Source organism: Ricinus communis, chromosome 2, assembly GCF_019578655.1.
Source record: "Ricinus communis isolate WT05 ecotype wild-type chromosome 2, ASM1957865v1, whole genome shotgun sequence".
Classification (NCBI taxonomy): domain Eukaryota; kingdom Viridiplantae; phylum Streptophyta; class Magnoliopsida; order Malpighiales; family Euphorbiaceae; genus Ricinus; species Ricinus communis.
The window spans coordinates 10,738,763-10,764,488 of NC_063257.1; the positions used below are offsets into that span (position 1 = coordinate 10,738,763).

General features: G+C 33.5%; 2 protein-coding genes across 2 annotated transcripts; one reads left to right on the forward strand and one right to left on the reverse strand.

The window, feature by feature from the left end:
* Positions 1 to 93: 93 nt before the first annotated feature.
* On the reverse strand, positions 94 to 5,902 carry LOC8281360 (TMV resistance protein N-like). Its single transcript, XM_048371468.1, has 6 exons — positions 5,170 to 5,902; positions 3,303 to 4,392; positions 2,815 to 3,108; positions 1,593 to 2,699; positions 828 to 1,500; positions 94 to 731 (listed from the first exon to the last, which is right to left on the reverse strand). Exons 1-5 carry the CDS (start codon positions 5,889 to 5,891, stop codon positions 838 to 840), a joined length of 3,876 nt encoding a protein of 1,291 aa, XP_048227425.1. The 5' UTR covers positions 5,892 to 5,902; the 3' UTR covers positions 94 to 731; positions 828 to 837.
* Positions 5,903 to 6,674: 772 nt separating this feature from the next.
* Positions 6,675 to 11,286, forward strand: LOC8281358 (disease resistance protein RPV1). The gene is made up of 5 exons (XM_025157826.2): positions 6,675 to 7,187; positions 7,598 to 8,693; positions 8,869 to 9,171; positions 9,288 to 10,388; positions 10,460 to 11,286. Exons 1-5 carry the CDS (start codon positions 6,712 to 6,714, stop codon positions 11,072 to 11,074), a joined length of 3,591 nt encoding a protein of 1,196 aa, XP_025013594.2. The 5' UTR covers positions 6,675 to 6,711; the 3' UTR covers positions 11,075 to 11,286.
* The last annotated feature ends 14,440 nt before the right edge of the window (positions 11,287 to 25,726 follow it).

Consider the following 25,726-nt stretch of genomic DNA (forward strand, 5'->3'; position numbering starts at 1 on the left):
GATCGCCAGGCTACCAACTTATATGATGGTAACTTCTAATTGTAGAGAACTCATTTCTTTTTTGTTTTTCTTTTAATTGGTTACTTGAATGAATTGTGCCAATCCTTATTTACCATTCACCTCTATTTCGATGACATTATTTTTTCTGTCAATTATTCTATGAATAAATCAAGATTCAAATCCTGATATCAGAAGAATTCTCAAAATTTCAGTAGCGCCATCCATCAGAATACTGGCAATTCCACCAGCCAGCTCAAGGAGAAATATCACAAGGCAATGTTAGCGTGCTTGCCCTCATAAAAGCTGGCTGTCTTGTCAATGTGTTGCACCTGGATCATCCAATCTTTGGTCAGGGCTGAAGAGTATTGATACAAGAGAACCACTGAATATAACACTCTTCCAAATATATCCATCTTAATCTGTGAATCTACCTCAAGGATTCTTAAATTTCCTCATATTGCAAGAAGTCAATTCCACTTGAATAATTAATGATGCTCTGGCTGGTTAACATGTAAAACCACCTTGTACCACATTAATGGCCACTTGCGAGGCAGGCGTCAAGACACGCTGAGAAACCCATTCTGAAGATCTGTAAACTCCACCTTTAAGCTCATTCAGTGCTCAGAATATATGGGAACAGAGAAAATTTATCCCGCTTTACCATTTTATTCATCAGCTTTACCAAATCAGTGTGATCCCCTTGTCTGTTTCATCAGAAGAAGCTCCAATTTTCTGCAGATAATAATACATATTTAAAATTGCAAGGCAATCATGGAATGAAAAACAACAGACAAAGCAAGTCCAAGTAGAGAAGGCCTTTAAAAAACCTGAAGTTGTTCAAAATTCTTTCAAGCGTTTGGCGTATGGCTCCTCTTCCTTGTAAGAACTTCCACTGCTGCTAGATCCAGCCTCATTATAGTCATCGTAGCCCCTCTTCAACTTGCAAGCTTCTTGTACCACCATTGGCACATCAACAGCTTGATAGTCAAGACCTAAATTCTCAGAAAGATGAAGATGACTGGACTGGAAAGGGATGAGATTGTAATCATCCTCATCTTGATCGTAAACAAAACGGATTCCACAATATTTCACTTCCATGCATGGTACAGAGGATTCAAAGGAAACTTTAAGATAGCCACAGTTATTCAGCCAATTTGATTTGCCAAATCCAATTCGGGAGTGAAAGCCCATCCAAAGGTGATTCGACTTTAGAGATGGGACTCTATAGATGAGAAATTTAAAGCTAGAGGTTGAAGTATACTCAACGGCTTCTAACTTGCAATAAATGGCAATATCTGTAGATAGGCCATCAGGAAGTAAATGTGGATTCTCATGGGTTGCAAAAGAGAGACAGATAGCCAGTCCTTTAAACTTCTCATTGTACCATTTTGGAGTTAACTGGATGATAAGGGATGAGCCCACATTTTGATGGCTGAACCAGGCTGGAACTTCTGTTCCGGGAACAATAACATCAAATCTACAGCCTGTATACGATGCATCCTGCAAAATGAAAATCACCATGTTGAGAGACAAATACAGAGAGAGAACAGGAGGAGAAAAGAAGGAAGAGAAGGGAAGCAGGAAAGGAGGACCTGAAGCTGACTCATCGGTAGGGACTGCAAATGGCTTCTTAGAAATTTAAAAGCTGTACTATCATTGCCTTGATTCACAGCAAGCTTGGAGCAATTAGTAAAGTAGAAAATTGGCCAATTCCATTTATCTGCAATTACTTCTGGACTCGATAATGTTTCTAGTGAGGTGCAATTGTTTGCAGAAATTTCATGTATAGTTGTTGGAAGTTTTCGCAGAGCTTTAAGATTCTTGCAGTCATCCAAATAAAGAAATCGCAACCGAGGAAGTTGACTGATGCTTGCAGGTATATTTACAAAATTATTTCTGCCTATATTGAGCACCTCCAGTGAGGAAAGGGTGTAAAAATCTGCAGGGATCATCTTGTCTGAAAGATTGCAATCACTAAGGTCTAATTCTGTTAGAGATAGTAGACCATTCAAAGAAGGCAAAGATAAACCCACGGCATCATGAGTTATTCCAAATATGGATAAAATCTTGTAGGGCCACTGCCATGCTATGGGACCAATTCCATGGAAAGATAACACTTTCAGATATTTCAGAAGTCTAATGGAGGATGGTGGTTGTCTTACAGAAGTTTTGCCTAGATCCAGCTTCTCCAAACATTCTAGATAACCCAAACTATCAGGTAGACTTTTAAGCTTTGAGCAGCCAAATAAATCCAGATTTTTTAGATATTTCAGAGAATTAATGTTGCTTGGAAGCTTCTCAAGGTTCTTACAATTTCTGAGACTCAAAAAAGTTAACCCAGTTAGATTCGCAAATGAATGAGGTACTTCGGCTATTGCGGTCCCATCTAAGCCAAGTTTTGATAAGTGTGCCATATCTCCCACAATTTCCGGAAATTTTTCAAGTTTCGAGCAGCCAGAAAGAACAAGCACATTTAGAGATTCCAACCCAATGCTTCCAGGAAGACTCCTCAGACAGTTGCAATCCTTCAAATTCAACAAAATAAGCTTTTTGAGAACTCCAATAGATGGGTGAACCTTAGAGAGGCTTGTACAACCTTCAAGAATCAATGTCTCAAGATTTGGTACTCCTGTGAAGTCTGGGGTTTCAGTCAGGTATTGGGAGTGACTGAGATCAATGAACTGCAACTCTTTGAGTTCCTATGAAATCAACAGAAAAAGATAAGAATCTTGAGATTAGCTTCCAAAACCCCTTAAAAATCAAATTAATGAATGAAAAAGAAAAGAAAAGAAAGCATAACAAGGAAAACCTTACCAGTCTTCCCCCCCAAAGTCGTTTAATGGAGCTCTGAGGCATCTCCAGCATAATGATCTTCTTAGGATTGAAGTTTGATGGCAAATATTTTAGGGGGTATCCTTCCCAGCAGAGACACTTTAATTTGTAATACAAAAATTCAAAGTCTCCAGAAAGGTGTATCTTGCGGTCTCCATAGGCACCATGCACATCGAGCAATCTTAGATTTTTCATCTTCATGAATGCCTCAACACTGAACTTTTTCTCATCAGTTTTAGACAAGTCTATGACCATGCATTCAACATGTTCTGACCCCTAATAAGCAGTAAATAAAACTGAGTGTTAATAGATAAAAACTCATCAAGATATAAGCATGCAAGAAATGTGTCCCAAGTGCACAAGAATTCCTGCCTTGTGAGGCTTTATATGCTGACAGGGTCCTAATGCATGCATCTATGGGCTAAATATTACATCACATGTGAAATATAAATGGCACAAATCTTACTCACCGATTCTTCCATTAACACTTGGACAACGTCCTCATGATCCCACAATCGACTACGTTTGCCAGGATCTTTAAGGGATTGTTGACGCACAATGTCCCGACCCATGTCTTGTAGCAAATCATGCATTCCTAAGGTGTTGTCAAAAACGGTTACTAGGGAATGATCAATAAGTTCACTTATTCCACTTTCAGGGAAAAAGCCAAAGCTTTTTAGAAGCTTTGCAACATAATCTTTGTCCTGCCCCCTAAAGTAACAAGCAATATCAAGAAACAAAGACTTGTTTAACTCAGCAAGTCCATCAAAACTTATTCGAAGTGTTTGCTGAATATCCTTGTTAAAATGTTTTTCTAATCTATTTAATGAATCATTCCACTGATTCTCACTCCTACCATATAGAGAAGAACCCAAAACTTTAAGCGCCAAAGGAAGTCCTTTACAATAATCTATAGCACGTATTGAGAGCTCAGTAAATTCTGCCGTCCGATGTTTCTGCTTAAAGGCATACCGGCTAAAGAGCTCAAGTGCATGTTCCTCATTTAGGTCCTTGACCTCATATACAAAATCCACTGCATGGCTAACTAGCAGGTGTCTATCTCGAGTAGTTATAATGATTCTACTTCCAGGACCATACCAGTGAATACCTGCTAGAAGTTCTAGTTGTCTCGAACTGTTAACATCATCAAGAACAACAAGAACCTTCTTGCGATGGAGCCTAGTTTTAATACAAGACGGTTCCGTACTTAGCATATGCATGTTTAAATTTTCATCCTCTAACAACATAGAGAAAAGTGCTTCCTGCAAATGAGGCAGACCTGTTGTTTCTGATTCTTTCCTAACATCTGCAAGGAAGCAGCAACTATCAAATAGAGCAGATATGCGGTTAAATATTACTCCAGCAATGGTCGTCTTGCCTATGCCACCCATGCCCCATAATCCTATGGTGCGAACATCAGAAAATCCAATACCTAGTAGTTTTTCCACTTGTTCTAGGGAGGATTCTATGCCAATCAGTCCCTCAGTATCACTTGATGGTGTATGATTCAATTTCTTCAATATATGATTAACAATTTCAGTGATAAGTTTGGAGTCAGGCCTGCCATATATAATGAAAAAATAGTTGTAAGTTGGAATGGACAAACAGAGAAGATTTTGTATAAAATAACTTCTTCATTCAAGCACAAAAGAATCATATTGATACTAGGACTGATGGCATAACCGTCGGTTTTTAGACAACTGTTAAAATATTTAGTTTCAGAGATGGTGAGCTCTATTTTCTTCTGCATATATTGGAATAGATTTTGATAACATTTCAACTCTCAAATGCAGATTTGAAGCTGAGAAAGGGCTGCCTTCAAGCAGTAAGAGATATTAGCAGACAAAACAAATGGATTTGACATTTTTGTTATCAATATCATTGTTGGTGTTGTTGTTTTCTGTATTCCTTGAGCTTGTTATAATAATAGTGATATAGCTGCAAAAATTATAGTTCTCTGAATATAAAGACAGCTTTATGATTAATTCAAAACATATCTTTCATCTTATTACAAGATCAATGCTATATGTAAAGAATTATACTTAACTAAATCAATTCAATGGTTACACTGATAGAATAAATATTCCAGGAAAAATCATTTTTGTTTTCCTTTTTGGTCAAAACAAAGGAACTCCACATAAGCTAAAGTTATTACACATAATCATAGCTTAGTTATGTACATAAAGCAATAAGAGTGATATGCCAATTGAGAAATGGAACATTAATCACTCTTCATATTTCTAAATTAATACTACATTAACAAATTGGTTTGGTACTTCTCCACATCCATAAATTCCCTCCCCAAAAAAAAAGCACAAGATCAGAAGCAACATTTACCTGACAACAGATGAATCCCAACCAGAAAGATTAGCAGCATCCTTTAAAGCAGCTTTCCACTTCTTCACCAACCTCATATCACCATTAGCTTGCTTTTTAGCTCCATCGAAACCTTTCCCAAACTCCCCAATTTGCTCTTCCACTTCAGAAGGATCTACTCTATAAAAAACTGGCAAGACAATCTGGCCATGAGCCCTTTTACATTCCATTATATGCACAAGCTCATCCAAGCACCATGGTGAATCAGCATAGTTGTGAGAGAAAACAACCACAGCAACCATTGATTCTTGAATTGCTTTCAGTAGCTCTGGAGTGATCTCTTCTCCTCTATTGAGTTTATTATCAATGAATGTCTCAATGCCCTTTTGATATAAATCCTTGTATAGATAATTGGTGAAGCTATCACGTGTATCTTTACCTCTGAAACTAATGAACACATCATATTTCCATTCAGAGGCTGTGTAAGAAGATGAAGATGAAGAAGCAATAAGAGCAGACATTAGTGAAAGGGTAGATAAAGGGTGAGTTTTTAGTTTTGCTTCAGTTTCCTTTGGTGTCTTGAAAAGAAAACAAGAAATCAGATTGGACCCAGATGATACATTGATTGAAACGATGAAACAAGATGAATTCAATAGAGAATTTGCAGAGTTTAAAGGATTGAGACAAGGAAAAGTCCTACAAGGAAATGACAGGGCAGCGAAGATGTTGAGCCAAGTCAACATCCGAAACGTCCGCGTTATTCTCTGGAAAAGGAGAGGACAAAAGGGTCGATTTGCTCCCTCAATGTGTGTCAAGGGTCAAATTAACCAATTTAGATAATTAATTGAACAAAAAGTAATTTAAACCTTGAAATAGAAAGATTAAAATATTAAATTTATAATTTTTTTATAATTTCAATTACTAAATTCTTTACTCCCTTCAACCCAATTCAATAAGAATACTGATTTTTATTAGATTATGCTAGAATATCATATAGACCTTGTATAATTCAAATTGTATAAAGAACTCATTTTAAATGAGCTATGGGAAATAATTAAGTGCAAGTATATGAATATATAAATATTATTATTGAAGCATAATGTTGATATCTAATATTTAGTTTAGATTTATAATTGTTTTAAAATAAAAATTGATTAAGTATAAAGATAATGTTTCAATATAAATATTTTCTAAAATGTTTTAATTTATTTTAATGAAATAAGGAAATTTCACTAAAAAAAATTATTTATTTGTTTATCATATTGTTATTTTAAATCAAAACATTTTTGTTTACTTTAATAAAATGATTAATTTATATTGAATTTGATACATAATATTAAGAAAAATTTAAATTTTTATTTTTGTGGTCTGATTAATATTTAAAATTCACATTAATGGTTAATTAAATCGAAATTCAGTAGTATCATTTTGTTCGATTTTCAAACAAGATGAACAAAAGTGTTAAAATGATCAAACCTCAGGAGTGAAATTGTAAATTTCTCAAAAGAAGACTATCATCAAAAAGCTCACTGCTCGCTCTCTTCTGACGCAACTGCCTCAAACATGGCTTCACTGAGCAATCAAAACCCATCTTCCTCTTCTTCCCTTCTTCCTGGGTCCGCCTGTTCTTCGAAGTACAATGTGATCTTGAGCTTTAAGGATGAAGATAACAACTTTGTTAGCCATCTTTATAGAAAATTGAGCTTGGAAGGAATACATACTGTAGAAAATGGTGGAAAGCTAGAATTTCCTGTAGCTATTCAAGAATCAAGACTTATAGTCGTTGTTTTATCAGAGAAGTATGCTTGCTCTGCTCAGTGCTTGGATGAACTTGTAAAGATCACAGATTGCTGGGAGAAAACAAGAAAAATGGTTGTACCCATTTTCCATAATGTGGATCCAGATGATTTGGGAAATCAAAGAGGCAAAGTAGCAGAAGCTTTTGCAAAGCATGAAGAAAATTTCAAGGAGAAGGTGAAAATGTGGAAGGATGCTCTAACAAAAGTGGCCTCAATTTGTGGGTGGGATTCATTGCAATGGTAATTGATTTTTGCAAACCTAAGTGATTTTAGGTGCTCTGTAGTAACAGTGTAGGTGGGTTATTTGAAGATTTAATACAAGACAATATTAGCAATTTTCCCTCTAATTTATTACTTGTTGATCTGATTCTGGTTCAAATATTCATGGGTGTCTCAATTCAAAGTGATTTATGGCTTGTATAGTGACGCTATTAATTACAAGTAATCTTGTGTCAATCTACATGAACTCCCGTTTCATTCAATTTTACTAGATATCTATTCTAATTTTATCTTTACTTAGCCTAGAGATTCAAGTCTGCTTGATTTGAACTCAAATTAGAGATAAAAAATCTATGTTCGGCGAGTATTTCTTTGTAATTGACTAGAAATCATAAATCTGTTTCTTTCCTTCATTATTTTCTTTACTACAGGGAGGAGACAATCTTCATAGAGCAAATTGTTAGAGATATTTCAGACAAGTTAATTTATACATCATCGACTGATACCAGTGAACTTGTTGGAATGGGTTCACACATAGCGGAAATGGAAAAGAAATTGTGCCTTGAGTTAAATGGTGTCCACATGGTAGGAATATGGGGCATGGGTGGCATAGGTAAAACAACAATTGCCAAGCTGATTTATGATATGCTCTCTAGCCAATTTGAGGTTCATTGCTTTCTTCCAAATGTTAAAGAACATTTCGAAAAACATGGTGCTGCCGTTTTACAGCAGAAACTTCTTTCCAATGTCTTAAGTGAACGAAGGAGCCTCAATGCATGGACTTTCAATGCGAGTTTTAATGTGATCAAGAGAGCTCTCCATCACAGAAAGGTTCTTCTTGTTCTTGATGATGTGGATGATTACAAGCAGTTGGAAGCCTTAGCCCGAGAGCCTAATTGGTTTGGTGAAGGAAGTAGGATCATCATAACTAGTCGTGATTATCACTTGCTAGACTCGCATGGAGTGGAGAGTATATATGAGGTTCAGTATCTGAAGACTGACCATGCCCTTCAGCTATTCAGTCTGCATGCCTTCAAACAAAACAATGCAAAAATAGAGTATCTAGAGCTCACAAAACAGTTTTCATCTTATGCTAAAGGTCTTCCTTTGGCTGTTAAGGTTTTTGGCTCATTTCTCAATGGTAGAAACATACTTGAGTGGCAAAGTGTGAAAAATAAACTAGCAAAAATTCCATGCATAGGAATTCATGATGTATTGAGAATAAGCTTTGAGGGATTAGATGAGACACAGAGAGATGTATTTCTTGATATTGCATGCTTTTTCAACGGGTTGAGCAAAGAATTTGCAAGAGATATTCTGGGTGGTTGTGGCTTCTTTCCAGACATAGCATTTGCAGTTCTCAAGGATAAGGCTCTTATAACCATTGATGATAATGAGTTGTTGGTGCATGATTTGCTGCGAGAAATGGGTCATGAAATTGTATATCAAGAATCGAAGGAAGAGCCTGGAAAACGTAGTAGGTTGTGGATTCCTGATGATATTTTCCACGTATTGACCAAAAGCACGGTAAGAACTTAAAAGCAAAGAATATCACTTTGTAGCAATGCTATTTCGACAGAGATTATATATCTATAGATGATTCTCTTGTATAATATTTACATACTCTTTGTTTCTACTTTCTTTTTCTCATATCAATATTAAACTTGCTCTAATTTTTCTTTTCTTATTGTTTGATGTTTAGGGGACTAAAATTGTTGAAGGCATTTTTCTTGATACTTTTAAAGTCAGAAAGATGCACTTGAGTTCTGAAGCCTTTGCAAAGATGAGGAATCTTAGAATGCTCAAATTCTACTATACTGGCTCTAAATATATGAATAAGGTGCACCTACCTGATGAGGGTCTCCATTATATGTCTAGTAATCTAAGACTCTTCCATTGGGAAGGTTATCCTTCAAAATCACTTCCTTCGAGCTTTCATGCTGAAAACCTTATCGAACTTAACTTGGTTGGTAGTAATCTGGAACAACTCTGGACTGGAGTCCAGGTATGTGTTGTGCCTATGTGCTAATTTAATTTTCTTTTCATCGACTCATCCAGCAATTTTTAGAACTATAATGTTCTACCTGTTTCTAATTTTTCATTATTGGTATATCCATGCAGCATCTTGTGAATTTAAAATGGATTGATCTCAGTTACTCCAGGCACTTGACTAGAATCCCAGATCTTTCAAAAGCCCAAAATCTTGAGAGAATGGAGCTTACGACCTGCCAAAATTTGGCTGCGGTTTCCTCGTCTGTTCAATGTCTCAACAAGCTTGTCTTCTTGGATTTGAGTGACTGCACAAATCTAAGGAGTCTCCCAGGTGGGATTAACTTAAATTCTCTCAAGGCTCTTGTTCTCACTAGCTGCTCAAACCTTGCCAAATTGCCAGAGATCTCTGGAGATATCCGATTTCTTTGTCTAAGTGGAACTGCCATAGAAGAACTCCCCCAGTTTATTGGATCTCTTACGAGTCTAGTTACTTTGTACCTGAGAAATTGCAAAAGGCTCAAGAAAATTACAAGCAGCATTTCTCAGTTGACATCTCTTAGCATGTTCTGCCTCACTGGCTGTTTAAGTATCACGAAGTTTCCAGATATCCCTGAAAATGTGGAATCTGTAGACTTTACAGGCACTGCAATTGAAGACCTGCCCTCGTCAATTTGCTCACTCTCAAGACTATTTCAGTTAAATCTCTCAAATAGTAAGAAACTAAAGAGTTTGCCAAGTAGCATTTGCAAATTGGGATGCCTCCAAATACTTTGTCTTTCTGGATGCTCAGCACTTGACAGTTTCCATAACTTGGAATCTCTCCCATGTCTAAAAAGACTAGATTTAAGCAACTGTGATCTATCAGAATTCCCTAGCAACCTAAGCAGTTTATCCTTGTTGGAAAATTTGGATCTAAGCAAAAACAATTTTGAGATCATACCTGCCACCATCAAACATCTATCTCAACTGAAATTGCTGAACATAAGCTCTTGCAGGAGGCTCAGATGTTTGCTGGATGTTCCGCCATGTATAAAAATTTTAAAAGCATGGCACTGCACATCATTAGAAGCCATACCGCGCATAAAAAGTTTATGGGAGCCAGATGTTGAATATTGGGATTTTGCTAATTGCTTCAACTTAGATCAAAAGGAAACCAGCAACTTAGCAGAAGATGCTCAATGGAGCTTTCTGGTTATGGAAACTGCTTCAAAGCAAGTCCATGATTACAAGGTCTCTCTCACATTCAAACTTAGCTCATTCTGTCTTTATCTCGTTTCTGAGCTTTTGCTTTTATGAAACAGGGAAATCCAGGTCAGTTTTGTTTTCCAGGAAGTGAAGTTCCAGAAAGTTTCTGCAATGAAGATATAAGATCTTCACTCACATTCATGCTGCCCTCAAATGGACGCCAGCTCATGGGAATTGCGCTTTGCGTTGTTCTTGGCAGTGAGGAGCCTTATTCAGTCAGTAAGGTCAGATGTTGTTGCAAATGCCATTTCAAATCTACTAACCAAGACGATCTCATTTTCACATCCCAATACGGGTCGATAAATCATGAAAATGTGACCCTCAATTCAGATCATATTTTACTATGGTTCGAGTCTTGGAAGAGCAGGTCAGACAAACTAAACAACTCTTTTACTGAATGTCACGAAGCTTCGTTTGAATTCTGCATTTCGTATGGCTTCAAGAAGCATATCAATGTGAGAAAATACGGTGTTCATCTAATCTATGCTGAGGAAACCAGCGAAAATCCGCCTAATATTTTCCACAAACAGTTATCTGCGCTCAACCAAGATTCTTCCCAACCAATGGGGGAAGACCGTAATACTAAGAGACGGCGCAGTCGCAGTGATGACTTCACTGCTAAGGAGGAGCAGCAGCCTAACCGTAAGAGAGTGAAAGTATGTTCTGCTTAGTGTACTGCAAATTTAGATGATCATCAATCCTTTACCCTGGTTTAGCTTTGCTGTCTTGTCCATTTCTTTAGTAAGGAGACAGGACTTTGTTAATCAGACAGAAAAGAAAAAAAAGAATCCAGTAAGTCTGACAATTTTTATTAGGAGCTATTGATTCTCAGATTATCACTAAAACAGAAAAAAGAAATGCATTTCTGCTTCGATTTTGTTAACCTATTAAGTTCTCAAATTAATATGGGTCACTTATGTATGTGATGTGCCTCCATGAAGCATGTATAAATTATTAAATTTTACAATGACCGAATGAAAAATTATTCAGTCACTTCAATATTTTGTTTTTTCCAATTTAATTTAATAAATGTTTTTGTAATTTATTTAAATAGTCAATTGAATTTTATATTTTTATGATATTTGAATATTCATTTGCAATATATATAAAGATGAAAAAGTCTTATTCGAATTCAGAAACTCGATCTGACTCGCTTGAATCTCGATTCATCTGAACTTGAATTTTAATATAAAATTAAAGATTCAAATTCAAAATTGAAACTGAAATCGCTAGAACTCTAAATAACTTAGATCCGAAGTAATGCGAGACTGAAGTGATTCAAAATTCCTGAGACCAAAATAATTCGTGCTCGAAACAGTTTAAACCAAAATTAATCTGAATATGAAATTGACACAATCTAAGATTTGATAATACTCGAATTTATAATCGACGTAATCTGATTCAAAACCCAAAATAACTCTAGATATAACTTTTTATTAAAATAAAAATAACATTTTGGTGATGATAAATTATTATATATAACTAATTTTTTTAATATATTTTCTTTTCTTTTAGAATTTTAAGAAATATCTCTTGTAATTCATTTCTAAATCTTTAACCTTTTAAAATTATTGCTTTGTAAATTGTTAACTATTAAATAAATTAACTAGCTTAAATTTATATATATAATATCAAAAGATAAAAACATCAAAAAGTAATCAAATAAAATAATTGATGTTAAAAATGTTATAATTTAGTTTAATTTCTATTTAAATTATTTAAAAAATAAAAAAGTGAAATTATTTTATGTTATATTTGAAATTGAAAATAAAATTATTTCTTAAGTAATTAAATTAAATTAATAATTATAAATTATTTTTATAAAAGTCAAGAAATTTAATTGATAATGAAAAATTAACTAAATAAAAATTTGATATTAAATTTTTTTAATTTATAATAGTTTCATAAGTAAACTAAATAATTAAGTTAATTATTCTCAAAATTAATAAAACTTGTAATTTTTATTTTTTTCTTTAATTTTTGAAGAAAAATTTAAGATAAATAAAAATGATAGTTTAACAAAGAAGCGGCCATGCAGATATAAGGTAGAAAATGGTCCACCACAATACAAAAATTTGAACTTCGAATTTTGAACTAGAAAATTTTAAAGAAATTAAATATATAGAATTTTACTGGAAAAAGTTCATGAGATCAAAAAATAAAATCGCATAAATTAATCATAAAATTTAATCCGAGCCTGATAAATTAATCTAAAACCCGATCTAAAATTTGAGGCACTCAAACTAAATTTTATCTGAACTCGATTCGAACCAAACCCGTAATGACCTGAATATAAAAAAAATAAGCAGGGTTATAAAAACCGAACTCAAACCAACCGAAACGCTATTTAACCCGAAGCCGAAACTAGTAGAACTCGACATCATCTAATCCCAAAATTATCATAATCCTAGAAGATCCAAATCCGAAATGACCAAATCCAAAATGATTAGAAACCCAAAATAATATTGTCCGAACCTAACTCGACCTGCCATTTGCCATCTCTATAAATATTTATGGATATATTGAATGAAATTATATATAAAACAAGGTGTTTAAATAACAAAGAAGAAATTGAGGTGTTTTTCAAGTTCCATTGAGAATTAATTGAAGTTACTAAATGGTGACATATATTTGTCCAATTTACAATTTTGGATATGGAGCTAGAGTAAGCACACAAGTTTAAATTATTTTATTTACAAGTTTAAATATATCTAATAAAGTATTAGTAGATGTGCCTGCAAATCTCTGCTAAACAGGTACATCCTTAGATCATCTCAAAAGGGCTTTTTATATAAACTAAACTCTTTATTATAAAGAGTTTTTTAATTAAATAAGACTCCAACACACTCTTTATATACTTAAAATATAAAATAAAGAGTGAAATTGACTCTCTACATTTGGAGAGCCAAATTCACTCTTTATCTTTATTGTAATTAATACATTACAAGTTCATATACATTCTATTAATTGATATCTACTATCTTTTAGCTTTTTTATAAAATAATTTTTTTTAAAAAGAAAAACAATTTAAAACATTATATTTTTTGAATAAAGTAAAATAAAGATAAAAACAAAGAGAGCATAGAAAAAATTTCTCTTTTTATAAGTAAAAATTACTTTTTATTAAATAAAAGATATTTTTTAAAATAAAGAGCAATATTGGGAATGCTTCTAAAACCCTCATCATTTAGCTGAAATTATCTTTTCAAATTTATTTATTTTTTAAAATATTAATTTATTCATCCCATTAAAACTTTTAATTTATTCTCTTCATTCTAAATATAATTTTTAATATTAAGAAATAAGAAATAAAGAGTTTGGCCTGATCGCAATATCAACAGCTAAGTGTTATTGATTAAAAAAAGATCACAATAAATTGTTTTATTCGTATATTGCATTGATGATGTTATTATTCTAATTATAAATAATAAAAAATAAATTAATATAAAAAATATGAAAATAATTCAAAATTTTATAATTGTATTTTATAATAAATTTTTAATATTTTAAAGTTTATTAATGCAATGAATATAAAAATCTTATTATAAAATATTTATTAGTTGTATATAAAATGAATACTACAAATATTATTGATATGCTAATAAGGATTAGTAATTACATGTATATTTAGAAAACTAATAAAAAAAATCATCTTAATTTATTAATTTTATATATAATTAATATGTGTTTTTTACGAATAAATTGTACGATTAGAAAATTAATTTAGTGATGAATATAATATTTAAAATATAATTTTCTTAAAGAAAGTATTTTAATATAATTAAAATATAATTTTCTAAAATTAAGAATTATTATTTAATTTAAAAATTAATTTATCAATTAATAAATTAATAAAGATATACATAGCTTAAATGCATAGCTAAAATAGGTATATCTGTCAAAAAATTTATATGTTCGAGAATATATTTATTGGTTGATATCTGCATAAGTGCGCCATAGATATTAACTGAACAGATTTTTAGGTGAAAATGGCTTTTTTTGAAAATAGAAAAAAGAATATTTCATATCACAACGTACCCTGGAATCTTTATTATATTAAAAGCAATTCAAGTTTGGCTCTTCCCGATAAAAATTAGATCTTAAAATATTAGATAGTGCACTGCACTCCATTTGGTTTAAAGTTTTTCATAGATTTATATTATTGTTTTGGACCCTGCTAATGCAGGAGGTGGGGGTTCAAATATTGACGTTTCCTTTCTCTATAAAAGTCTTATTTTATACTAATTAAGAAAAAGGGGGGCAGCTTTAGATTCTCTCGGATAGAATACTATGATGAATTGTAGTGCTCTCTGCTTGTCTACCTGCAGTCTGCCATAGCTTCCATGAGCACTCGAATGGCCTCTCCCTCTTCTTCACTTACTGAAAGCCCCGCTTTCTGCAGCTATGTTTTCTTGAGCTTCTCGGATGCAGATATGTGGAATAGAACTTTGATTTATTCTGTTTATCAATGTTGAGGTAGCAGCTACATCAGAAGGTAGGGTTAGCTCAACCGCAGCTGATCAAGATTCCAATGACACATTAGCAGGAGGCTCTTGGTATGCTAGTCAGCAGTCAACAAGTTAGTTATGGCTGAAACCAACTCTTCCGCCAAAAGGTGTAATTAGCAAGTTTGTTACCACAGCTTTAGTGTGTGCAAAGTCGGTTGTAATCTTACTCTATATATATGAGCATTGTATTATGTTTGTATATGAATTATTTTTCTGTTGTTTCCCATTCTTTCTCTTGGTATCAGAGCTTTCTAAGACGTCAGTCATGGAAGATCCTAAAGTTCTTGATAACCCTAACTCTTCCTCTTCCTCTTCGTCTTCTTCTATTTCTTATATTCTTCCCTCAAATCTTATTTGTCCCTTTGTTTCAACTCTTAATACAGTAATCTGTGTCAAGTTGGATAAAAATACATATTTGATTTGGAAGTCACAGATTCTTCCAGCCTTGAAAGGTTACGATCTCACTGGTTTTATCAATTACACAAAGAAGTGTCCAGCACAATTCATACAAGACAAAGAAGCTGATGACTCAAGAGTTCAAAAGTTAAATCTAGATTATGAAAAATGGATTAGAGATGATTCTCTTCTATTAAGTTGGTTACTGTCTACTTTAACACCATCAATCCTGAAATCTGTTGGAAGATATAATACAACTTTTGATGTTTGGAATGCTTTAGAACAATTGTTTGCTGTAAGGTCTAAATCAAGAGTAATATTAGCCTTTAAAGATTCAATTTCAAACTATTAGAAAAGGAGCTTTGAACATAAGTGATTAATTCTCTAAAATGGAAAATTTGTGTGATCAACTCTCATTAGTAGGACATGGAATATCTGAAGAGGATTTAATTTCACAAACTCTTGCCAGTTTACCAGCAGAATATGATGCTGTAATTGCTGTTATCAATAATCGTGCCCAAGAAAGTTCTATTTCTCTCCATGAAGTTCACGCTATGATTCTTACTCAAGAAAATAGGATTGAACAACTTCATGCAGCATGAACTTTGACTGTAGGTTCTCAAATGTCAGCAAATTTTAGTGATTCTAAAGGTAGAACATGTGGCAATAGAGGAAAGAGTTTCTTTAATGGGCAGAGAGGAGGCAGGACTGAAGGACGAGGTTACTCAGCTGGCAGAAGTTATGGGAGGCATTATAAGCCTGTGTGCAAAATCTGTACCAAACTTGGACATACTACTATCGCTTGTTAGTACAGATTAAATGAAGGATCATTTAGTGCTCAAGGCTCTCAAGTGCTAGGAAGTCCACAGTGGAATAATCAAGCTAATACAACTGCAAGTTGGAATAAACATCAAGCACATTTTGCAGGTGTTCCAGAAACTGTGGTTGATCACCCCTGGTATGCTGACACTAGTGCAACCAATCATATTCCACCAGATCTGGGAAATTTTCACATTGCTAATAACTTTAATGGGCCACATAGGATGATGGTTGGAAATGGTAAGTTGCTTGGGATTACCCATATTGGGTCTAATAATTTGCCTACAATTACACCAAACACACTTCACTTAAACAATATTCTAAGAGTTCCTAATATGAAAAATAATTTAATTTGCATCTCTAAATTGACCTCTAACAACGATGTTATTGTCTCATTTTATCCTACATTTTGTCTTGTTAAGGATATCAACACAAGGATTCTACTAAAGGGGAAGCTTAAGGAAGGTTTATATGTGTTAAGTGACAATGATCAAGCTGCTGAGAGTTCATCAAATTCTTCCTTTCAGAATCGTCGATCTTTTTACAGTTCTATTAGTCCAAGCATTCCAGTTAGTGTTAGTTCTACTAAAGCTTTTTCTGTTGTTGCGATGTCTGCTAGCCAATTACTTGTACTAGGTTTTAATGCTTCAGCAGTAATAACGTTAGACTTGTGGCATAAGCGTCTTGGTCACCCTTGTGCTCAAACTCTCGATAATATATTGGCAACTTGTAAACTTCCCAATTTAATAAAAATGAAATTTGTTTTATGTGATGCATGTCAGCTTGGTAAGAGTCATGTATTGCCCTTTCCAACCTCAAATACCAAAACCTCTAAACCATTAGAACTGGTTCATATTGATTTATAGGGTCCAGCTTCTGTTTTATCTTCTAGGGGCCACAGATACTATATTTCCTTTCTTGATGATTTTAGTAGATACTTGTGGATATATCCATTACAAACAAAGTCTGAAGCCCTATTAACTTTCATTGCCTTTAAAACTCTTATGGAGAAACAACTCAAAACCTCTATTAGATGCTTACAGTGTGACGGGGGTGGTGCGTTTAGATCATTTTCCTTTTATCTTGCATAAAATGGTATAATGTTTAGACATCCTTATCCCATACTCATCAACAAAATGGAAAGATTGAGCGAAAACACAGACATGTTGTTGAGTTAGGGCTTACATTACTCACCCAAGCTGACATGCCTCTCACGTTCTGGTGGGAAGCTTTCTCTACCGCTTCTTACTTAATCAATTTTGTCCTTTTGAAAAATTATGGCATCAACCTCTCTATTATTCCTTTCTTCGAGTTTTTGGATGTGCGTGCTTTCCATATCTCTGACCGTATAACCATCATAAACTCCATTTTCATTCTGTTAAGTGCATTTTTATTGGTTATAACAACCAATATAAGGGTTACATGTGCTTGTCCAGTTCTAGTCGACTCTATATAGCCAGAAATATAGTATTTAATGAATCTGAGTTTCCTTTCAGATGTTTGTTTCAATCATCTCCACCTCTAGTCAGTGAGTCAGCTCCTGTGTCTGTACCTTTTCATGTCGTGAACTCTCAAAAGGCTACTTCAAGGCAGTTTACAAATACACATTCTACCGGCTCTCCTCTAGCAGCTTCTTCCTCTATAAGGTCTCATGCCGAACCACCTTCATCACCTTTAGTCCCTTTTGTACTTACTTACACACCTTCCCAACTTGATACACTTCTTGTTAACCAGACACTTCCTTTGCCCTTACCTGAGCTTTCACCCTCACAATCTAACCATGCAACGTCTTCACCTGTTCTTGAGCCTGTCCAACCAACTCATCCTATGATTACTAGGTCTAAATAAGGAATCTTCGAGCCTAAGGTATTTACTATTTTCAAGCATCCTCTTACAGTGCAGTCTGGTCCATTAGAGCCCACTTCTGTGTCTGAAGCTCTTAAGGATCCTTTATGGATAAAAGCAATGCAAGTTGAATATGATGCCCTTATCCGAAATAATACCTAGGAGTTAGTTCCTCCTTCACAAGCCTATAATTTGGTAGGTAAAGTGGGTATTCAAGCTGCAAATTAATCCCGATGGCACTGTCAACAAGCATAAGGCTCGTTTAGTAGCCAAAGGGTTTCATCAAAATCCTAGTGTGGACTTTAATGAGACTTTCAGCCCTGTTGTTAAAGCTCCAACGGTCAGACTTATTCTTTCACTTGTTATTCATTATGGTTGGCCAATTAATCAAATGGACGTAAATAATGCTTTCCCTAATGGCATACTACAAGAAACTGTATATATGTCTCAGCTTGAAGGGTTTATTGATCCTGCTACTCTTAATTATGTTTGTAAGCTTAAGAAAGCTCTTTATGGTCTCAAATAGGCTTTGCGAGCCTGGTATAATATTTTACAACAGCTTTGCTTCGCTGGGTTTTACTAACACTACTTCAAATTCATCTCTCTTTGTTTACTCTTCTGGTGTTAATCTCCTTTATCTTCTGGTTTACATCGATGACATTCTGGTTACTGGGAATAATACTTAGTTGTTAAAGAAACTTGTTGTTTGATTTAAATGTTGTTTTCTCATTGAAGAAGTTGGGTTCTTTGCACTATTTCCTGGATATCGAAGCTTTTAGGCACTCATCTGGTTTGTATTTGTCACAAGCTAAATATATTATTGATTTACTCAAGAAGGTTAAGCTTGAAGGTGCTAACCTTGCTCCAGTCCGACTGCTCCTAGTAAGACCTTGTCCAAGTTTGAGGGGGAAGGATTGAAAAACCCTTCGGTTTACAAAAGCTCAGTTGGTGCTCTTCAGTACCTAACTTTTGATAAGGCCTGACATAACTTATATTGTTAGTAAGCTTAGTCAGTTTTTACAGAATCCCACAATAGTGCATTGGCAAACCTGCAAGAGAGTGTTAAGGTACTTGAAAGGGACAATTAAGCATGGAATCAGTTTCAAGCAAAGCAAGAACTTAAGTCTCACTGCCTTTGCAGATGCTGACTGGGTAAGCTGTCCTGATGACAGAAGATCCATAAGAGCCTACTGTATTTTTCTTGGGACAAACTTAGTGTCCTGGAGCTCCAAGAAGTAATTTGTTGTGTCTAGGTCAAGCACAGAATCTGAGTATAGAGCTTTGGCTCAAATGGCTGCAGAACTGTGCTAGATGAAGACTTTAATGAATGGATTAAGTGTTTAGCTTAATTCATTGCCCGTAGTTTGGTCAGACAACGTCGGAGCAGCTTCATTTGCTGCTAATCCCGTCTGTCATGCAAGAACAAAACACATCGAAATACATGCACATTTTATTTGAGACATGGTGTTAAAGAAGCAATTGGAGATTAGGTATGTTCCTACTGCTGATCAGGTAGCAGACGTTTTAACTAAAGGAGTTTCAACTGCAAGATTCTTTAAAATGAAAAACAAGCTTAGGGTAGATGCCTCTCCCTTTTGCTTAAGGGGGAATGTTGAGGTAGCAGCTGCATCAGAAGGTAGGGTTAGCTCGACCATAGCTGATCAAGATTCTAATGACACATTAGCAGCAAGGCTGTTAGCATGCTAGTCAGCAGTCAACAAGTTAGTTATGGTTGAAACCTACTCTCCCGCCAAAAGGTGTAATTAGCAAGTTTGTTACCACAACTTTAGTCTGTACAAAATCGGTTGTAATCTTGCTCTATATATATGAGCATTGTATTTTGTTTGTACATGAATGAAAGAGCTCAGTTTTCACAAAACCTTATTAATCTGTTGTTTCCCATTCTTTCTCTATCAAGAGCTGACCCTGAAAGACATAAACACCATTAAAGCTAGGGAAGAACAGGGCAAAGGAAAACCACTTACGAAAGCTATTGTAGAATCAAAATTTTTAGTAGTGTTTCTTTCAGAAAACTATGTTTTTTCAGGTCAGTGCTTGGATGAATTTGTCCAGATCACAGATAGCTGAGAGAGGATAAGGCAAGTAATAGTACCCATTTTTTCTAAGGTTGATTCATCTGCTTTCAGAGATCAAAGAGGCATAGTGGCTGAAGCCTTTTCCAAGCATGAAGAAACCTTCAAGGAAGAGATAGAAAAAGTGCAAAGGTGGAGAGAAGCTCTAACAAAAGTGGCCTCAGTTTGTGGCTGGGATTTAAGGCTGTGCTAAATACTTGTCCCTCTTAACTTTCTGCTTAATTAGATTTGACTATATTGGAGCTCTCTGATATTTAGTTGTCCACAGTTTTAAATTAGATTTGAGAAAGAAGTGATAAGATATAAATTGACCCTTTTCCTTAATTTGTTGATTCTCATTGACACGAAAAGGAAACAATCCTCATAAAGGAAATTGTAAGAGTTATTTCAGATAAATTAACTTATGCATCGTCATGCAAGACTGTTGAATTTGTTGGAATGGGTTCTCACATAATAGAATTGGAAAAGATATTGTGTCTAGAGTCAAATGCTGTTCAAATGGTTGGAATCTGGGGCATGGGTGGCATTGGTGAAACAACAATCGCCAGGGTTATTTTTTTGACAGGCTTTCTCAGCAATTTGAGGTTCCTTGCTTTCTTGAAAATGTTAAACAAACTTTCACACAGCATGGTGCTGCTGCCTTACAACAGAAACTCTTATCAGAATAGAGAAGCAAAAGTGCTTGGATTTTCAATACCAATTTTAATGTGATCATGAGAAGGCTTTGTCACAAAAGGGTTCTTCTTGTACTGGATGATGTAGACGACTGGAAGCAATTGGAAGCCTTAGCTAGAGAACCCAGCTGGTTTGGTCCAGGTAGCAGGATCATCATGACCACTCGTGATAAACATTTGCTAGCTGTACGTGGAGTAAAGGACATATATGAGGTTAAGCATCTGAAGACTGATCAAAGCTCTTCTGCTCTTTAGCCAGCATGCCTTCAAACAAAATAATCCTGAAATAGAGTACTTAGAGCTCTCAAAACGCCTTGTATCTTATATAACAGGTCATCCCTTGGCTCTGAAGGTTCTGGGCTCTTTTCTCAATGGCACAAGTATGCTTGAGTGGCACACTGTTCAAAATAAACTAGCAATGATCCCTGACCTGAGAATACATGATGTTTTGAAAGTGAGCTTTGATGGATTAGATGATACACAGAGAGAAGTATTTCTTGATATTGGTTTTTTAATGGGGAGAACCAAGAATAGGAATAATTTGGAATGCTGTGGCTTCTTTCCTGACATAGCATTTGCAGTTCTCAGGGAAAAGGCTCTTGTTACTATTGGAAATGACAGGCAGATGAAGGTGCACGATTTGCTTGCAAGAAATGGGTCGGGAAATTGTACGACAAGAATCAAAAGATCCCGGGGGACGTAGTAGATTATGGAATCCTGAGGATATTCACCAAGTATTGACAAAAAATATGGTAAGAACCTATTAAGTGTATGCATTTTTTAATAGGCTTTTTTTTTCTCTTCTCTTGAGGTGAGAGAGCGGAAAAATATATGGTTATTTTGGGATATACAAGTGGACAAATATCAATAGAATGTTTAACATAGTATTGAAGAGCACCTCAAACTTTTCATCAAAAGTCCTAATTATCTAAATGAATAGACCAAAATTAGCCCTTTTTATTATAATTTTAGTTTTAACTGTTATTCTTTTAGCTTTGAACTAAGACTAACATAATTTTAATTTCTTATGAGTAAATAAGAATTTAAGATTATTCTTCATGCCTCTTAAAGATATTAATTTAAAGATCTCTAAACAACTAAAATAAAATAAAAGTTTGTTTTTACTATATTCTTTATAAAATTAAAATGATATAAAATATTATAGTTAATATTTTTTACTTATTAATAAAAAATTGTGTGTAAATAATCAATTTTAGTATATTTTTTACATTATTTATATATATAAATAACATGTTTAAAATAATATTATATTGTTAAACCCTTTCAATGTGTGTACTAATGGCTAATTATTTTAGAATATCAAACAATTAATTTTTAAATTAAAATGTTATTAACCTGTGTTTTAAGCTAAATGTTCTCATGATATTTCCTTTTTGCTTTTGGTGACATCCGAATTTAATTACAATTTTAAGTATATATTTCTTATCGACGATCGACACAATATATATAATTCTTAAATATAGATAAATATGCATTTGATATAAAGTATATTTTTAGAATATTTTTTTTTTTTTTGCTATATATTAATAAAAAGTGTTTGAATTCTACAAGTAATTTTCGTTCAAAAGACATAGAAATTAGTTTACTAAAAAAAAAATACTAAAATCACAATATGACTTTGAAACAAAACATGCAACTCACCCATTTTATTTCTTTGGTCACTGATATGTAGGGAACTAAAACTGTGGAAAGCATATCTTTGGACATGTTGAAAACAAAAAAGATGCACAAAGATGCATAATCTTACACTGCTCAACTTCTATGTCTCTGGATACGTCAAGAACTGGGAAGATAAAGTGCACCTTCATCATGGCCTTCTATCTCTTTCTAACAGGCTGAGGTATCTCCGATGGGATAGATTTCCTTTGATATCTTCGCCATCGAATTTCTGTGCAGAAAACCTTGTTGAACTTGTGCTGACACGTAGTAATGTTAAACAACTCTGGACAGGAGTCCAGGTATGGATGCTTCTGTAGATGCAAAAATGTCCACTTATTCGTTTCTTTCTGTATTTATACAACATTTTTACTGATGTTCGTACTTTATGGCAGAACCTTGTGAGCCTCAAAAAGATTCAACCTAGCAGCTGCGAATAGCTAACTACAGTTCCAGATTTATCGAATGCCAAAAACGTTGAGACTATTGATCTTCGAGAATGTAAAAGTTTAACTGAGCTTCCCCCCTGTATTCAATATCTTAGCAAGTTGAACTACATCAATCTAACAGACTGTCCAAGTCTTAGAAACCTTCCGGACAGGATTAATTCAAGATTTCTCACTGAATTTTATCTTGGAGGTTGCTCAAATGTTAAAAAGTTTCGGTTCAACAAATATTCTGGGGAAGAGGCTTGTTTTGAATTTGAAGGTTACTATGTACTTCTGAAGCATTGCAAATGCATGGTGAAGAAGTGTGGGGTTCTTCTACTATATGATGATGAAGATGAGGCTGTGCTCCTGCCGAGCAAAAATCTTGCCTCTGACGACGAGCAAGATGAACCGCACCCCAATAGATTAAAGCTTTCAGATGTAACAGTGTAATTGTAAGTTCTGTAAATATGTATTCACATGAATAAATATGAACACATGTTCCGCCTCTGTCTGTCGTCTGCCATGTCCATAATACTAACTTTGTAGATCAGAACTTTTCTTTATATGGTTAAACAAATGCTATATATTCACCTAATTGGAACTTATTTTAGGCCTCTCAAATTAACCATATCCTCTGAGAAACACTTAATCAACTGAGAAAAGGATTTAATTAATGTCTAAAAATAACAAAAATAAAAAACATGAAATTAATTACAAAAATTAATGAAGAATAAAAATAAACTCTCAACTATCTTTTTTGTTTCTCGGGGCATGAAAATGGCAAAGAAGATATGGTTTCTACTCATTTTAGGGTTTGTAAAAGAACTATTTCTTATTCTACGCTGAGATTTTGCTTAATTCCCATTGTAGGATAGTCAAACTTGTTAAAAACAAAGTTATATATGTCTGTCTATCCAACCAGCGGATAAAAATTTAAATATTTTTTGAGACGACAGATTTTATAATTCATAAATGTAATTAGAATTTATAAATTGTATTAAATATAACAATAATAGATTTTGTCTAAAGTTAAAAATAATTTTAAAAAAAGATAAATTTATTAAAGAATTCATCAATTTTTTAAAATGATGGATTAATAGGTGGAAAATTAAAACCTTAAAAAATAAGAAATTTTAAAGGATAAAGAATTTCTTAAAATCCAAGAATTTAGACTATATATTTACTTGTCAAAAAATAAATTTAAATTAAATCCATATTCTTCTTCTAAAATCTGTAGATCCAAACCAATTTATCCGCCTGACCAGCTGGCAAACAGAGTGCTACATGCTACAGATATAAAGGCAGGCTATATGCAGCTAGCTTGCAGAGTCTCCTGTGAGTGGGTGTCGCCTTATTGCCCACCCACTCATATATATATATATATATATATATATATATATATATTGTGATTTTTAAAAATTAATAATAATAATAATAATAATATAATAATAGTTCTAATAGAAAAATACTGATAAAATATATAAAATTAGTGATAAAAAAGTGACAATAATCATAGCAGTAATAAAAATAAAAATCTTATTAAAATAATAAAAGTAGTTAATTATAATATTACTATTGTTGCTAATAATAATAGTAATCGTAGTTGTAATTACATTAATAACAATAGATATAATACTAAAACTAGAATTATTAATCACAAAATTAATAGTAGTAGTAATAATTTGAATTGAACTAAAAAATCTAAAATCTTAGAAATAAAAAAAGATTCAATTGAATTGAAATTATAGAATAAAAAGAACTAACCCAAATTGAAATTAGAAATAAAATAAACCAACTGATAATCTCAAAATTATTAAATTTAATCTAATCAACGGACTAGTAAATAAATCAAATTGAATGGACAATATTAATTCGGTTGAATTTAATTTCGTAATATATATTTTTATATTTAAATTATATGTTATATAAAAAAATATCAATAAGATATTAAAGTATCATGTGGTTTTACCATTAAATAACTTTTGGTATATAATTTTTTAAAATAAAAAACAATTATGTGATTATAAATCATGACAAAAAATAGTATTTTATAATTAAAAAATTTCAATTGGTAAAAATTTAACCATTTTCACTCCGATCATCTATTATTTCATATTTCTCATCTTTGATAATATGCGTTTAGAGCTTAACAATTTAAAACGTCATTGTTTGACTGTTAAATTGATAATCATCGGATCAATAACTATTTAAATCACTATTTGACGGTAAAAAAGTACTAAATCGGATTATGTTAGTAGACAATTCTTTTTTTGGGCAATTATCACAAATATTAGAAAAAAATAATTTAGTCAAGGTTAGAATTTAGAGTTTGCTCTTAAGAATTGTTACTTTTTTCTGAAATACAGAATTAGTAATAAGTGCCTGTGACGATTATAGAATTATTTTTGATATATTTAGTTTCAAGACTCAAACATGCAAAGAAATAGGTAAAAATAAATAGTCTACTAACATAATCCGATTTCAGAAAGGTCTGGACATCAGATCAACAAACAAAAAAGGAAGAGCATTTGTAACAATTTTCTCCCAAAAAAGAGCATTAGATTTTATTTAAAATCAGCATAATAGGAGTTAAATACTAATAGTACTTCATGCAGTACGTAGCTAGATCAATTAGCAGTAACAATGGCAATGATGTTTTTTGCCCGATAACTTGCAGAAACCTCCTCTGCACTTACTGCTGCAAAACTCATTGCATCTATGGTCATCGTGCCCTGGTAAGCATCTTCCGAACTCATAATGTTCCCTGCAGCACATTCCATCAGCTTGGGAAACCGGTAGTTCAACTCGCCCAACTGCTACATTCATGTTATATTCTGCACATAACACGAGTGCAACTACAAGAACAATTGAAAATAGTTT

Bases quoted from the DNA above. Each gene is read 5' to 3' on its own strand.
- LOC8281358 (XM_025157826.2), top strand. From the start codon at position 6,712: ATGGCTTCACTGAGCAATCAAAACCCATCTTCCTCTTCTTCCCTTCTT. The intron at 7,188-7,597 runs GTAATTGATTTT...TCTTTACTACAG, and splicing joins GGGTGGGATTCATTGCAATG to GGAGGAGACAATCTTCATAG. The intron at 10,389-10,459 runs GTCTCTCTCACA...TTTATGAAACAG, and splicing joins AGCAAGTCCATGATTACAAG to GGAAATCCAGGTCAGTTTTG.
- LOC8281360 (XM_048371468.1), bottom strand. From the start codon at position 5,891: ATGTTGACTTGGCTCAACATCTTCGCTGCCCTGTCATTTCCTTGTAGG. The intron at 4,393-5,169 runs GTAAATGTTGCT...TATATATGGCAG, and splicing joins TGGGATTCATCTGTTGTCAG to GCCTGACTCCAAACTTATCA. The intron at 3,109-3,302 runs GTGAGTAAGATT...ACTGCTTATTAG, and splicing joins AAGTGTTAATGGAAGAATCG to GGGTCAGAACATGTTGAATG.